This window comes from Mirounga leonina, unplaced genomic scaffold (assembly GCF_011800145.1).
Source record: "Mirounga leonina isolate KUSES-001 unplaced genomic scaffold, KU_Mleo_1.0 Mir_126, whole genome shotgun sequence".
Classification (NCBI taxonomy): domain Eukaryota; kingdom Metazoa; phylum Chordata; class Mammalia; order Carnivora; family Phocidae; genus Mirounga; species Mirounga leonina.
Genome location: NW_023270314.1, coordinates 22,307,292 through 22,322,632, shown reverse-complemented (window position 1 = coordinate 22,322,632; position 15,341 = coordinate 22,307,292). Strand labels below are relative to the sequence as shown.

The 15,341-nt window shown below is 49.0% G+C and overlaps 1 protein-coding gene across 3 annotated transcripts in view; it reads right to left on the bottom strand.

Annotated features, from left to right (window-relative positions):
• Positions 1-174: 174 nt before the first annotated feature.
• STAT2 (signal transducer and activator of transcription 2) overlaps positions 175-15,341 on the bottom strand; it is a 17,016-nt gene continuing 1,849 nt past the window's right edge. The window contains exons 2-24 of one of the 3 annotated variants that reach the window (XM_035002367.1): positions 14,504-14,718; positions 14,190-14,343; positions 13,536-13,631; positions 13,300-13,389; positions 13,133-13,208; positions 12,609-12,694; positions 12,299-12,447; positions 6,919-7,077; positions 6,731-6,823; positions 6,398-6,457; positions 5,980-6,000; positions 5,672-5,765; positions 5,474-5,521; positions 5,310-5,393; positions 5,052-5,150; positions 4,814-4,949; positions 4,640-4,692; positions 4,419-4,513; positions 3,737-3,873; positions 3,384-3,566; positions 3,090-3,147; positions 1,508-1,827; positions 175-1,227 (exon numbers count right to left, since the gene is read on the bottom strand). In XM_035002367.1, coding sequence (XP_034858258.1) covers positions 1,085-1,227; positions 1,508-1,827; positions 3,090-3,147; positions 3,384-3,566; positions 3,737-3,873; positions 4,419-4,513; positions 4,640-4,692; positions 4,814-4,949; positions 5,052-5,150; positions 5,310-5,393; positions 5,474-5,521; positions 5,672-5,765; positions 5,980-6,000; positions 6,398-6,457; positions 6,731-6,823; positions 6,919-7,077; positions 12,299-12,447; positions 12,609-12,694; positions 13,133-13,208; positions 13,300-13,389; positions 13,536-13,631; positions 14,190-14,343; positions 14,504-14,634 — 2,565 coding nt within the window. In that variant the 5' untranslated portion in view covers positions 14,635-14,718 and the 3' untranslated portion in view covers positions 175-1,084. The remainder of the gene's footprint in view (positions 1,228-1,507; positions 1,828-3,089; positions 3,148-3,383; positions 3,567-3,736; positions 3,874-4,418; positions 4,514-4,639; positions 4,693-4,813; positions 4,950-5,051; positions 5,151-5,309; positions 5,394-5,473; positions 5,522-5,671; positions 5,766-5,979; positions 6,001-6,397; positions 6,458-6,730; positions 6,824-6,918; positions 7,078-12,298; positions 12,448-12,608; positions 12,695-13,132; positions 13,209-13,299; positions 13,390-13,535; positions 13,632-14,189; positions 14,344-14,503; positions 14,719-15,341) is intronic. The other 2 variants (XM_035002369.1, XM_035002368.1) reach the window with 2 other exon arrangements.

The window sequence follows — 15,341 nt, the reverse complement described above, 5'->3', positions numbered from 1 at the left end:
GCCGAAGGCAGACGCTTAACGACTGAGCCACCCAGGCACCCCTAGAAACACATTTTAGTGCAATGGCAGTTGTCCTGGGGTTCCCTGGGGATGAGTAACGTGTGAGGTTGTCCGGAGCCCCATGATAAACATTCAAGGTTCTAAGTTCCGGGAACCTGGTTTTTGCCCAGGTCCACACCCAAGGAATAGAAACTCTTTCAGATAAGCAATATATTGTACAAAAGAATGAATGGTTATCTTAATAGAGGAATATCTAAGACCCAGGGCTTCTCTTTGTCTGTAAAAACACCAAATTCTATCTAATACTATAAAAAGCGATCCCTAAATTCCCAGCCACCCTACCATCCCTGGCCTCCAAGAGTGATTCGTCTCCTAAGCATTGAGGAAGTGGAGACTAGACAGAGTAAATTATTGTGCAAAGCTTCACAGGCATATTAGATTGGCAGGATCATTTTAGGGGAAGGAATGGGTGTGGCCACCTTGGGGGGGCAGGGGAGGAGACTGGTAAGCAGAGGAGGTTTATCTCCTATTCCCTTCTTCTGAGGGGAGCCTCACATGGTGGGCTGAAGCAGAAAGCTCTCAGTCTCTGCAGGAACCAAAGGAATTTAGGACTTTAATCAGGAGTGAGGGGAAGAAGGAAGGAAAAGGTTTTATTCTAGACATGAAAGAACCAGAAGAGAGAAATGGAATCCTATCACGTTTCTGTTCCCTACCGATGGCCAATGCTAGTGGGCACTACCACGTTAGCCTTACTAACTATTCAAATGTTGACTCCTCCCATACTGGAAAGAAGCCACTCCAAGTGCCTGAGCCCTCTAAGTACCTCCTAATTGCTCTGGCCTACCCTCAGAACTCCTATACCTCCCCAAAGAGCAGCTGGCCTCAAAGATCCCAGTTAGAGCCATGGCTAACATCTATTCTGATTCATTGGTGCCTGTTCCTTACCCATAGTCTGCCTTCACTTCCCACTCCCAAACCCAGCGTTAACCAGCTTAGAATGGGTTTTCCATCCTTGGAGAGCAACATCATGATGTGGGGGCTAGGAAGGACAAAAGACACAGGAAGAACAGAGGAAATGTCGTTCCTAGTAGTCAGAAGGAATCAAGGGCCCGTCCGTGTAGAAATGGCTGGGGTGGAAGACATAAGCCTCATCCACGGTGTTCTGTCCAGCAAACAGTGGGTCACCATTTGTCATGATTTCTTCAATCTTCATACCGTTTCTGAAGACTAAGGTAGTCCAAAGAAAGAAATGAGGCCCTGATCTTAGGTAAGGAGTTCCCAGCAGGGAAAATGAGGGAGGATGGCAGCAGAGGCCTGAACAAGGCCTGAGGAGGCACTCAGGTCAGGGAAGGAGGAGGCATGTGCATTTTCTAATAAAAGGAATCACAAAGAAATGAGCCTCCCTCCAATGAGAGGCTTAGGCCTCAGCCTTTTCTATAATGGGTAAGGGAGGGCAGTTGGTAAAGGGAATGTGTCCTCTCTTCCCCAGCCCCGGCTCATCACTTACTTTCCATTTCCTCAGTGTTCAGGTGTCTCAGGTCATGGGGCAAATCTGGCTCGGGCACTGCCGGTGACTCAGGCTCTAGAATAGGCCCCCGCTTCAGCTCTGGTCCCATGTTTGGCTCTGACACTCTTTGCACCACATCTGGTGAGGGCTCCAACAGGGGCTCCAGCGCTGGCCCCAGATCCAGCCCTGCCTCCAGCAGTGGCTCTAACTCCAGGCCTGGCTCGGGCTCTAGCAATGGGGCCAGGCCCGACTCCAGCTCAAATGACTCCACTTCGGGCTCCAGCTTAAGGTCCGGCGGTTGCCGCAGCTCATCTACCTGTCTGGATACCGCAATACAGTCAAAGGGGCCGGGCTTGGCTGTTTAGGTGAAGTGGGGAATGGCTGAGCAAGCAGAGACTCTCTCTCTAGGCTAAGAAGGCAACGGAGCGGGGGCGCCTGGGTGGCTCAGTCAGGTAAGTGTCAGACTCTTGATTTCGGCTCAGGTCATGATCTCAGGGTTGTGAGCTCGAGCCCCGAGTCAGGTTCCACGCTCAGTGCGGCGGAGTCTGCTTGAGATTCTCTCTCTGCCTCTCCCTCTACCCCCTGCCCCCACTCACTCACTCTCTCTCCCTCTAAAATAAATAAATAAAATCTTAAAAAAAAAAAAAAAAGAAGAAGAAGGCAACAGAGCAACAGAGCAGAGGGCTTAAGAGCCCAGGCTTTGGAATCAGGCTTGCCAGAGTTTGAATCCTATCTTTTTTTTTTTTTAAGATTTTATTTATTTTTATTTGAGAGAGAGAGAATGAGAGAGAGGGAGTACATGAGAGGGGGGAGGGTCACAGGGAGAAGCAGACTCCCTGCCGAGCAGGGAGACCGATGCGGGACTCGATCCAGGAACTCCAGGATCATGACCTGAGCCAAAGGCAGTCGCTTAACCAACTGAGCCACCCAGGCACCCGAATCCTATCATTTATTAGATGGGTGATCTTCAGCTTTCTGAGCCTCAGATTTACCATCGATAAAAAGGGAACACCGCCACTTGAAAGGCAGTAGGATGGTTAAAAGAAGCACTTTGGAATCTGGCAGACCTGGATCCTTTATTAGCCATGTGCCATAGACATGCCATGTCACCACACTAAACCTCAGGTTCTTCAGCTACAGTCATACCCAAGTCTGCCTCACGGGACTATTACGGAGATTCGATAAATAAGAAACGAAACACAAACATTTAGCCCTGTACTTGCCATATAATAAACTTTCATTAAACCTGGCTGTTATCACCTACTTGGATGGATTCTCAAAAGAATTCAATAAAACGAAAAAAAATCTGTTCTTAAAAAAATATCTAGTACCATGCTTCAAGTAGATGCCCATGAACATCAGTGATTATGCCGATTATTAGCAGGAAAGCCCTGTAGAAACAATCTAAGGATGGCAGCAGAACACTAGAGAGGAAAGAGGCTAGCAGAACGAGAAAAAAAACCTAGAGGCTGGAGAGTATGGGTCAGTAGGAGAGAAGGCTGGCAAGGTGAACTAAGCAGGTTTGGGTCACTACATCAGCCCACGAGGGTTAGGGAGGATGGGCGAAAAATGCATCGCTCACCTGTTAGAGACCACGATGAGCTTATGTTTCAGGTATTTCCTCCGTTCCTGGAGATTAACTGTGGGGCACACACGCAGGAGGACAGGGAGGTCAGGGGGCTGGACACAGAGCCCCAGGACCCCTCGTGCAAATGGTCCTGATAATCATGTCTCCCTGCTAACCAGCAGTGTCCTAGGCACAAATCCTTTCACTTCTCTGGCTATCAGTTTTTCCACGTCTGGAAGAAAGGCGTTGGATCTGTAGATGCCTGAGAATCCCTGCCACCTTCCAGTGACATATATCCATGACTCTCACCTTTCTCCTTGTAGTAGCGTCCGAAAGCCTCATCCCGGGGGATCCGGGGGTAGAGGAAGCGCAGTGGGTTCTCAGGGATGTTCTCTTCAGTGAGCAGCTGGTAGTGTCCAATGATTTTGGTCAGCGGCAGAGACTGCAGCACGTCCTTGGTGAAGGGCTGCACGGAGTAGATGAGCACCCTATCTGTAGAAGGGAACAGGCAGGCCTGAAGGAAGAGGTGGGGCCTGGGACGTCCCGCCCTGGCTGTCCAACCCCAAGTCTGCTGAGAAATTCAGGACAGAGCCAGGGAAGCCCAGGGCCGGCCGAGGGGCAGAGAGGATAGGCTGTGGGCACGTCGGGGCAGAGCAGCTGACCATCATCCTGGTGTTCCACCCAGGAGCAGGTAATGCCCCCTTCCGACGTTTCACTGAAGCGCAGGAGAAAGGTGCCGGAGATGGTCTTCTTCAGCAGCTTGCGCTCCTTGCTCCGGCTCACAAAGCCCATGATGCGTCTGAAACACAGAAAAGCTGCTGTGAGGCCAACCCGCCTCCCTGCTCTCCCGCTCTCCTTGTCCGGGGAGAGAGGTGCCAGCTTTTGGCCCTCGCTCTCGGCCAAGTCACTTCATCTTACTGACAGTATCCACCTTCCAGGGTTGGAAGAGGTGCAAGGCTTCCGCGAGGTCACATAGATGAAAAGCACCTTGTAAAAGGCAAAGTGCTATACAAATGAGCAGGCAGTGTGGTGGGAAGAGGTAGGCTTGTATTCAGACAGGACTATACGCATTGGGTGAATTCTCTAACTTCTCTGCGGCTCAGCGTGGTTGTAAGGATTAAACGAGAGAATTCATAAAGAGCGCCCAGCAGGCTCTGGAGCACAACAGATGCTGGACGCGCGCTGCCTAAGACTATTTGGCACATGGGAGGGGGTGTGACCTTGCAACCTCGCACCAGTGTTTGCTCTCTCCCTTTCCGCCACATGAGGGAGCCCGGAGTCCGCTCTCAAGCGCAGAAAGGCAGAAAGGGAGGGATGGGAGAAGGAGGCTGACCAAGGCCTTACCCATCATTCCAGAGATCCTTCAGGTGGTCATGTACCAGCTCCAGAATTTTGTCTAACCACGTCCAGAATGGTAGCTTGCCAGGAGGGCTCTCTCGCTGCAGGAGGAATGGGAAGGCAGGAAGAGTCATGGAGGTGCCCGCAGTGAGCAGAAGGAGTAAGGCGGGGAAGGACTAGTGTTTGCATAGGGGCTAGATCTAGCTGCACAGGATGCAGGGAGTTACCTTAGTGAAGTCAGCCCAGGATAACAATGCACCCTCCGTCCTAGACTTCTGCCCTGTGGGCAGACAGACAGTTCAGATAATGGAAGGAGGCAAGGCTAGGGTCCCTGGAATAGAAAGGATGGAAGGCTGGGGAAACAACAGCTAGGGAAAGGCGAGAGAAAAGGAGGTCTGTACCAAACAGCTTGTTCCTCAGCATGCTCAGCTGGTCTGGGTCAAGGCCTCGGCCCACATAGGAGGAGAACTGCCAACTGAGTGCAGGGCCCAGCAAGCTCCAGGGAGCCTTGGGGGGGCTGGAGAAGAACTGCTGATTCTGCAAGGGTAGGAAGAGGGCAGAATGGCTCAGAAGGAGCGCCCTCATACCAAGCTTCCACACCCCTCCTGACCTTCCCTCACTGTTGGCCCCACCTCCTACCTGGGGGTTTGAGCTAAGCAGATTGAACCAAAGAACCGAGGCCCAGGCAATGGAGACTTGGTTCATGTTAGAAATAATCACCACAGGGAGGGTGTCCGTCTGAAGAGAAAACAGGAGTCAGAGGGGGGATGTGATGTTTCTAGCTCTGACGGGGGCAAAGGGGGAGAATTTCCCACGCTGAGAGGCTTCTATTTAACGCCTCCTTAATGCCTTCGGCCAAATCTGCTTCATCTCTCCCTGCCCTCCATTTTCACTCACTTTCAGCTCCTGCTTCAGACCCTGGTAGGTGTATTTGACTGTAATACTGATGATGTGCAGTTCCTCTGTCACACCCAGCACTCCCTAGGACAGCCGAAGACACAACGGTCAGAGGGCCCTTTGGCAAGTTCCTCCCATGCCCCGATCCTCTGTCCAGCCCTCACCTTATTGCAGCCCTTTCCTGAACCACCTGAACGTTGCTCCACCAGAGTCTGTGAGTTGAGAGAAGGAGAGAAAAATGCCAGAGTGGGGACTCCAGGGTCCCCGGTACCCCCTATTTTGCCTCAAGACTTCCCAAGGCCTGGGAACTTCCCTTAGCCTGTTCCACTGGACCAGAAGCTTAAGGAACTAGTCCTTCTTACCAGGTAGCCGAAGTCCCAAGTTAAGCCCTGACTCTGCCCCTTCTCGGGGGTCAAAGTTTTCTGGTTTGAGGTTAGAATGTTGAACTTCCGGAAGCTATTCCAGGAGGGAGAAGATATATGGAGAATAGGAGCAGAGTTACTCTACAAACTCAGCAGGAAAAACAACAAAAATTCCACTTCGTGTCAGACCTCCCCTTTTGCGTTTGTCCGTACCCCCACCAAATAAACCTCCCCCTCGTCTGTGCCCCCATGTGGCTGTGCAGGTCATGCAGTGCACAAACGTTTACAGCATCTTGTCAGACACCTACCTTTGTGATTGAGGAGGATTCCTGAAAAGAAATTAAAAAGAAAAAAAAAATCATTGGGAAGCAAAACAGTGTAGGAGTTAGGAATTTAGTCGTTAGGATCAGACAGACCTGGGTTCGAACCCAGATCTGCGCTCTCTGGCCATGTGGCCTTGCACAAGAGACACGACCTCTCCGGGCTTGTTTCTTCATTTGAATGACGCACTAATAATACCTAACTCGTGGGGTTCCTGTGACAAATGAGGACGTGACAAGCTGCATGTCTTATAGTGTTCAACAAAAGCGAGGAGTTATTATTTCTGAGGTAGGAACTGACAGCGTAAGAACACAGCCCCAGGGCCTGATGGTGAAGAATGCGTGTCTCCTCAGCCCCAGCAGCCCATGTCCTGGCCGCCCCATGGTCCTATGTGCCCCAACTTACCTGTCAATGGAGACTTCTGCAGTCAGTGACTCATTGCCTTCCTGGAGTCTCACCAGCAACCTAAGGGGAAGGGAGGTGGATGGGGGAAGCAGTCAGCTTTAATCTCCTGGACAGATGAAGAAGAAGAGGAAAAGGAAGGAGGAGGAGGGGGAGGGGGAGGAGACGAAGACGACGAAGACGAAGACGATGAAGACAAAGACAAAGACGAAGAAGAAGAAGGTGGATTGAGGAGAAAAGAGAGAAGACAAGAGCAGAAAGATCTGGAAAGCCAGAAAGGAAACAGTAGTACCAGGGCTGAAAAAAAGAAGCAGGAATGAGTTCTGAAATGCCAACCTTGTTTGGACAGTGAACTTGCTCCCAGTCTTGAGGATGAGGGGTCGGTGGGGAGTTTGGGGCATGCAGGGCTGGGTTTCTACCACGAAGGCTCTGCGGAGAGAATATACAGCTCAGGCTCTGTAAGAACAGCCCCTCGCGCTCTTTCCTTCTGCCCCTCCCGGGAGGCCCCACCCTGGCCTCTGGACCTTCGGAGCAGGTGCTGTAGCAACTCCGTGACCTGGGCCTTCCGCAGGTCCACCCCTTTGGTCAGAGGGTCATCCGGATAGTTAACCAGGCGACTCAATCCCTTCAGCTCCTGCAACAGCTGGCGCAGGTGAAACAACAGCTTGGCTCCAGCTGTGAACCTGGGTGATAGGATTCCAGAGAGAGAGAGAACTGATGAGTTTCCTGGTGCCCCCAAACAGGCTCCAGAAGCTCCCCTTTAACTATGTGGAGAGGCAGAAACTGGGACGAAAAAAGAACCCAGGAAGCATATGAAAGATTATACAACATGATTCATAATCCAAGAAATAAAAATCAGAGCCACTTTCACATATAAAACTGGTGAAAAAGGGCGCCTGGGTGGCTCAGTCGTTAAGCGTCTGCCTTCGGCTCAGGTCATGATCCTAGTGTCCTGGGATCGAGTCCCACATTGGGCTCCCTGCTCGGCAAGAAGCCTGCTTCTCCCTCTCCCATTCCCCCTGCTTGTGTTCCTGCTCTCGCTGTCTCTCTCTCTGTCAAATAAATAAATAAAATCTTAAAAAAAAAAAAAAAACTGGTTAAAGATTTATTTCTGGGACGCCTGGTGGCTCAATTGGTTGAGCATCTGCCTTCAGCTCCGGTCATGATCTCAGGGTCCTGGGATTGAGTCCCACATCGGGCTCCCTGCTCGCCGGGGAGCCTGCTTCTCCCTCTGCCTGCCGCTCCCCGTGCTTGTGCTCTCTCTGTCAAATAAATAAATAAAATCTTTAAAAATTTATTTATTTGACAGAGAGAGTGACAGCGAGAGAGGGAACACAAGGAGTTGTAAGTTCAAGCCCCACATTGGGTGTAGAAATTACTTAAAAATAAAATCTTTACAACAGATGTATAGATGTATATTTATGTATATGCATAGGGAAAATCTAAAAAAATGTATTTAAAAGCCCTAACAATGAGTACCCCTGCATGATAAGGTTATGCAGATGGGTAGTTTTTACTTTCTTTTCTTTTAAATTGTCTGAATTTTTTTTCCGATTGGGACACATTATATTTATAATCAGAAAAATCAAAGCTCTTTTTTAAGATTTTATTTATTTATTTGACAGAGGGAGACACAGCGAGAGAGGGAACACAAGCAGGGGAGGGGGACAGGGAGAAGCAGGCTCCCAAGGAGCAGGGAGCCCAATGTGGGAGTCGATCCCAGGACTCTGGGATCATGACCTGAGCCGAAGGCAGACGCCTAACGACTGAGCCACCCAGGCGCCCTCCTCTCTTTTTTAAAAAAGATTTTATTTATTTATTTTGGGGGGGGGAGGAGAAAAGGGGGAGGGAGAAGGAGGGGGAAAGAATCTCAAGCAGACTCCACTCTGAGTGGGGAGCCCCCCATACGGCGTTCAATCCCATGAGCCCAAGACCATGACCTGCCCCAAACCAAGAGTTGGAGGTTTAAACGACTGACTTTCACTCAGGTCATGATCTCAGGGTCCTGGGATTGAGTCCCATGTTGGGCTCTACGCTCAGTGGGGAGTCTGCTTCTCGCTCTCTCCCTCTGCCCCTCTCCCCCACCCCATACTCTCTCTCTCAAATAAATACATAAAATTTTTAAAAACAAAACAAACAATGAAACAAAGGATCAACTCAATAACAATAACACCACCAAAAAGAATAGGTATATCCTTTAACCCAGGAATACCACTTCTGGGGATTTATATTACAGAAATAATTAGGGATGTAAATAAAGATGTAGCTATGAGGATATTTACTGCAGCACTGTTTAAAATAGCAAGAAATCAGGCCGCCCAGATGGCTCAGTCAGAGGAGCATACAACTCTTGATCTCAGGGTTGTGAGTTTGAGTCCCGCATTGGGTGTAGAGGTTGTTTAAATAAATAAATAAACTTAAAAAAAAATCCTTTCCCTTGGGGCACCTGGGTGGCTCAGTCGTTAAGTGTCTGCCTTCAGCTCAGGTCATGATCCCAGAGTCCTAGGATCGAGCCCCGCATTGGTCTCCCTGCTCGGCGGGAGGCCTGCTTCTCCCTCTCCCCCTCCCTCTGCTTATGTTCCCTCTCTCACTGTGTCTCTGTCAAATGAATAAATAAAAAAAATCTTAAAAAAAAAAAAAAATCCTTTCCCATCTTGCAAGATGGTGGGTGAAAAATATGAGAAGCCAGATGCTAAGGAGAAGAAACCTGGAGCCAAGAAGGCTGATGCTGGTGGCAGGATTAAGAAGGGTAACCTCAAGGCTAAAATGCTAAAGAAAGGGAAGCCCCACTGTAGCCAAAACCCTGTCCTAGTCAGAGGAATTGGCAGATATTTCCCATTGGCTATGTATTTCAGAAAGGCCATGTACAACAGGAAGTATTCAGCAGCTAAATCCAGAGTTGAAAAGAAAAAGAAGAAGGTTCTTGCTACCGTCACAAAACCAGTTGGTGGTGACAAGAATGGTGGAACCTGAGTGGTTAAACGTCACAAAATGTCTAGGTATTATCCTACTGAAGATGTGGCTTGAAAACTGTTGAGCCATGGCAAAAAAACCCTTTCCGTCAGCATGTGAGAAAACTGCAAGCTAGTGTCACTCCTGGCCCCATATATATATATATTTTTTAAGATTTTATTTATTTGGGAGAGAGCGAAAGAGAACATGAGCAGGGGGAAGGGCACAGGGAGAAGAAGAAGCAGATTCCCTGCTGAGCGGGAACCCCATTCAGGACTCGATCTCAGGATCCTGAGATCATGATCTGAGCGGAAGGCAGACACTTAACTGACTGAGCCATGGAGGCGCCCCTCCTGGCCCCATTGTGATCATCCTCACTGGGCTCCACAGAGGCAAGAGGGTGGTTTTCCTAAAGCATTTGAGCAGTGGCTTGCTACTTGTGACTGGACCTCCGGCCCTCAATCGAGTTCCGCCATGAAGAACACACCAGAAATCTGTCATTGCTTCCTCCACCAAAATTGCTATCAGCAGTGTGAAAATTCTCAGCATCTCACTCATCAGTACGCACTGATGCTTACTTCAAGAAGAAGTTGCATAAACCCAGACACCAGGAAGGTGAGCTCTTCAAAAGGGAAGAAAAACGTGAGATTATGGAGCAGCACAAGGTTGATCAGAAAGGGGCGCCTGGGTGGCTCAGTTGGTTAAACGTCTGCCTTCGGCTCAGGTCATGATCCCAGGGTCCTGGGATCGAGCCCCGCATCGGGCTCCCTGCTCAGCGGGAAGCCTGCTTCTCCCTCTCCCTCTGCTGTTCCCCCTGCTTGTGTGCTCTCTCTCTTTGTCAAATAAATAAATAAAATCTTAAAAAATAAAAACTAGTGATTCTGTATGCTAAGCCCTATATACCTGTTTTCAATTTACATGAACATTGTTGTGATTCATTCTTAATAGTTTACTTTTTATTTATTTATTTTTAAGATTTTATTTATTTATTCGACAGAGGGGCAGGGGAGAGAGCACAAGCAGGGGGAGTGGCAGAGGGAGAGGGAGAAGCGGGCTCCCCGCTGAGCAGGGAGCCCGATGTGGGACTAGATCCCAGGACCCTGGGATCATGACCTGAGCCGAAGGCAGATGCTTAACCAACTGAGTCACCCAGGCGCCCCAATAGTTTACTTTTTAAAATATTATTTATTTACTTTTTTAAAAAGTAAACTCTACCCCCAATATGGGGCTTGAACTCATGACCCCAAGATTAAGAGTCGCATGCTCTACCAACTGAGCCCTCCATGCATCCCCAATTTTAATAAATTATAATGAGTTTTCTCATTAGAAAATATTTAAAACAGTAGGTATTCTAAGTACATTGAAAGGCATACTAGATATTTTTTCCACATCACAAAAAAATTAATATAAAAGAGCTTACTGAAAAAAATAGCAAGAAATTAAAAAACAACCTAAATGTCCAAAAATAGGAGTTCATTAACTAAATTATGTTACCTCCATACAGGGAACTATAAGGCAACCATTAAAAATAACATGGGTAGGGGCGCCTGGGTGGCTCAGTTGGTTGAGCGACTGCCTTCGGCTCAGGTCATGATCCCAGGGTCCTGGGATCGAGTCCCACATCGGGCTCCCGGCTCAGCAGGAAGCCTGCTTCTCCCTCTCCCACTCCCCCTGCTTGTGTTTCTGCTCTCGCTGTCTCTGTCTCTGTCAAATAAATAAATTAAAAAAAAATAATAATAAAATAACATGGGTAGGGCGCCTGGGTGGCTCAGTTGGTTAAGCGACTGCCTTCGGCTCAGGTCATGATCCTGGAGTCCCGGGATCGAGTCCCGCATCGGACTCCCTGCTCAGCGGGGAGTCTGCTGCTCCCTTTCCCGCTCCTCCCTCTTGTGCTCTCTCTCTCTCTCACTCTCTCTCTCAAATAAATGAATAAAATGTTTAAAAAAAAAATAAATAACATGGGTATGAGGCACCCAGGTGGCTCAGTTGGTTAAGCATCTGACTCTTGATCTCAGCTCAGGTCTTGATCTCAGGGTTATGATTTCAAGCCCCACGTTGGATTCCATGCTGGGCATGGAGTCTACTTAAACAAACAAACCAACCCAAAAACATGGGTAGGGGTGTCTGGCTAGCTCAGGTGGTAGAGCATGGGACTCTCGATCTCAGGGTGGTAAGTTCGAGCCCCACGTTGGTGTAGAGTTTACTTAATAAATAAATAAAATCTTAAAAAAAAACATCAGCCTGTCTTATTTAAAAAAAAAATAACATGGGTAAATACTGTAATACACTGCTAAGTTAAAAAGCAAAAACCACAGTTCTCAAAATAGTACAAAATGTATCACAGTAGCTACATCTGGGTAGTAAGATAATAACAGGTAATGGTCACTCTTTTTTTTTGACATTATAGTCATTACAGTTAAAAAAAAAAAAAGTAGAGGGGTACCTGGGTAGCTCAGCTGGTAAAGCGGCTGGCTTGTGATCTCGGCTCAGATCGTGATCTCAGGGTCCTGGGATCGAGCCCTGCACTGGGCTCCACGGTCAGTAGGGAATCTGCTTAAGGATTCTCTCTCTCCTTCTCCCTCAGTCCCTCCTTCCCTCCCTCGCCCTGCTCGCATTCTCTCTCTCTCTAAAGTAAATAAATAAATCTTAAAAAAAAAAAAAAAGTACAAAGTCTATTTCTTGGGTGATTAAAAAGGAAGGAGAAACCACCTTGTGGATTAATCCACTCCTTTCACCAAAGCAAAGACTGGGCTCCGGGTTCCCTGCGTGATCACTGTGGTCAGACTAGGGAGCCAGGATCATTTTGGCGAGCAGAGAGTAAGGACAGCAACAGCTCTTGCCTAGATAGGCAATTCATTACATGAATGAGGAAATTCCTTACAATTCACCATTTACAATGTACAAAGCACAGCAGGGTGGCTGGGACAAGGGCAGGTGGGAGGTGCCTCTCACCACTTCTCCAGCTGTTCCAAGCCTCCATCCGCAGGGGCTCCAATGCAGGCTTTCTGCTGCTGGACTTTCCATTCCTCCAACTTGGGCAGCAGTAGCTCAACGAGGGTCGTTAGTTGGCCTAGCAATGCTTTGATGGCATCCAGCACCTCCTACGAAAGACATAGAGTGAGTGGTGAGCACTTCTCACCATCACCCTCCACCACCCAACCGGGGAGGAAGAGACAAAGAAGCCAAGGCTAAGAGGCCAGGGCTCCCACATCCCTCATTTGCCCCTGCTCCCTGCTGCCCACTTCCTCTGTCTGCCTCCCACCTTTCTCCTTTTGTCCAGTTCATTGAGAGTCTCCTGCAGAAGCTGCTGCTGTCTCATCTGATGGGGATCTAAAGAGAGTGTCTTCACTGGATGGCAGGAGCAGGAGTGAGACAGAGGTTCAGACCTAGGGCTCCTTCCCCTCTCCATCCTGACCAGGACCGCAGTCAGAGTCAGGTGGGGGGAATTCTGAAGGGGGAAGAAGGGGAACCAAGCAAAGCAGAGGCACCTCTGGGCCCTCGGGCGAATTCTGAATGGTCATGCTGGAACTAAAAGCCCACTCAATCTGCTAAGCAGTTTTCCACGCATCTCCCCCAACGTCCACCAACTATCCCTCAGCCACACCTCCAGCACAACCTCCATAACATCCGCCGGCCCTTGTAGCTTTGCCTGGCAGAGGGACTGGAGCCGGGGTGGTGTACAAGCCAGAGGAGGATTATTGCTTCCTTTCACTTCCCCTTTCTTCCACCCTTGGCCTCCCAGCAGGCATCTGTCTTCCCCCACCCCTCGGTGTGCTTGCTTCCTACCTTGGGCCTGGATCTTATATCGGAAGCAGAAGACATCCTGCTGGTCTTTCAGTTGGCAGATGGATTTCACCAGCTTCTGTAGAGGGGATAAGACCCAGATGAGGCTGCTTCTGTGGGAGGCAGCAGGCTGAGCGCTACCCATCCCGACTCTTGCCACATCCACTAACCTCCATCATAGCCTTTAATTCCAGGATCCGGGATTCGATCTCATGCTGCTGGCTCTCTACGGGTGCTTCGAGGGCTGGCTCTCCTTGCTCCTGAAATAAAAGCCTCTGAGCACATTTCATTTCTGACCTTTCCTCCCTGAAATCCAGGCCTGCAATTGTATCACAGGATGTGATGTCCTTTCCACGGTCACTCTCTACTCCAAGAGCGTTCAAAAATCACTACAAATTGTTCTTACCGACTGAGCCCTCTGAGCCTGGATCAGAATTCTTTTTTCTTCCAGAAGGAGATTAAAGATCATCTCAGCCAACTGGGTAGGGCCCTGGGGAAAGGCCTGCAGTAGGAAGATAAAGAATTGACTAAAGATCATCAACTGTCATTGATCTAGCCCTCCAGACCTTCCCCACCAGTGACCCCAGGACTTCCCCCTTCAGGGCCCCTAGCTCTTCCCCTCTTCACCACTGGTACCCTAAAACCTAGCCTCTTCCCAACAGGGTCATCTAGACTTTGCCTTTCTCTCTGCCAGTGATCCCCTAAGTCCAGACCTCGTCCTCCCTTTCCCCAGATCTGCCCCCATCCCTTCACATCTCCAGGTCCTGTTCCATACCCTAAACCATACTCCTCTACACTCAGTCCCCTTTCTTTTTCTTTTTTTTAAAGATTTTATTTATTTGCGAGAGAGAGAATGAGAGACAGAGAGCATGCGAGGGAGGAGGGTCACTGGGAGAAGCAGACTCCCTGCTGAGCAGGGAGCCCGATGTGGGACTCGATCCCGGGACTCCAGGATCATGACCTGAGCCGAAGGCAGTCGCTTAACCAACTGAGCCACCCAGGCGCCCCCTCAGTCCCCTTTCTATTCAGCTTGTCGGCTGTCCCTGGCTCCTCCAAGTACCTGAATGTCCCGAGAGAATTTTCGCAAGTTGTGCTGTAGTAACAAGCACTCAGGGTCCTGGCTGCAGCGGCCACACTCGTTGTTCAGTTGGTCCAAGAAGTGGAAGAACAGCACGGTAGCCTTGGAATCATCATTGCCCAGTGCAGCCTCCTGCCTGGGGACCAGGAACAACAAGGATTAGTATCTCCGCAGGGCTGCTACTATCTTTTGAGGCCTTCTAACCCCTTCCTACCCTCGGTATCTCCAGGATCCTGGGGTCTCAGAAGAAATTACTTTCCTCATTCCACCCGCACCCAACTTCCTGAGGCGCTCACCAGTTCTGATCTTCAATCCAGACAGCTAAGCACTGTCGAATGTCCATGGGCAGGAGGCTATCTGAGTACAGCTGGTGCAGCTGATCCTGAAATGGGTTGTTGAGATTCTGCAACATCTCCCACTGCGCCATTTGGGGTCTGAGTCTGAAGGATGCAGGTACCCAACCGGAAATTTTCCTGGATTAAATCAGCCACAGTTTCATGACTGCTTATCACTACAATAAAAATTTTTAATTATACAGGTAAGAAAAAAATACACACATACACACACACAATTCAAGCTACATTGACCCCACTCCCAATTTTTGTCCCTTCCCCTTCTCTTCACAGGTAACCAGTATTATCAGTTTGGTTCATATCCTTCCAGGGAGTACTATTTAAGAGCTCCAGTATGTGGGCCTTTTCTTTTAATAATTTTCAAACACACACCAAGTAGAGTGAATAGTACAAGAATCATCCATGTACCCATCCCATCATTCAGCTTCACTAAACAATATTTCCACCATCTTTATTTCATCTACCACCCTCAATGAATTTATTTTAGATTTATTTGCTTGTATTTATATTCACTTATGCTGGAGCATTTCAAGATCATAAATGGATCATAAGTATTTATTTCAGCATGATTCCTGCTGGCCCCAAAGCTTTATCAAGGACCGAAAACTTTTTTTTTAAATTTATTTGAGAGAGCAAGAGAGCGAGAGAGAGAGAGAGAGAGAGCACAAGAAGGGGGGAGGGTCAGAGGGAGAAGCAGACTCCCCACTGAGCAGGGAGCCCGATGTGGGACTCCGGGGATCATGACCTGAGCCGAAGGCAGTCGCTTAACCAACTGAGCCAC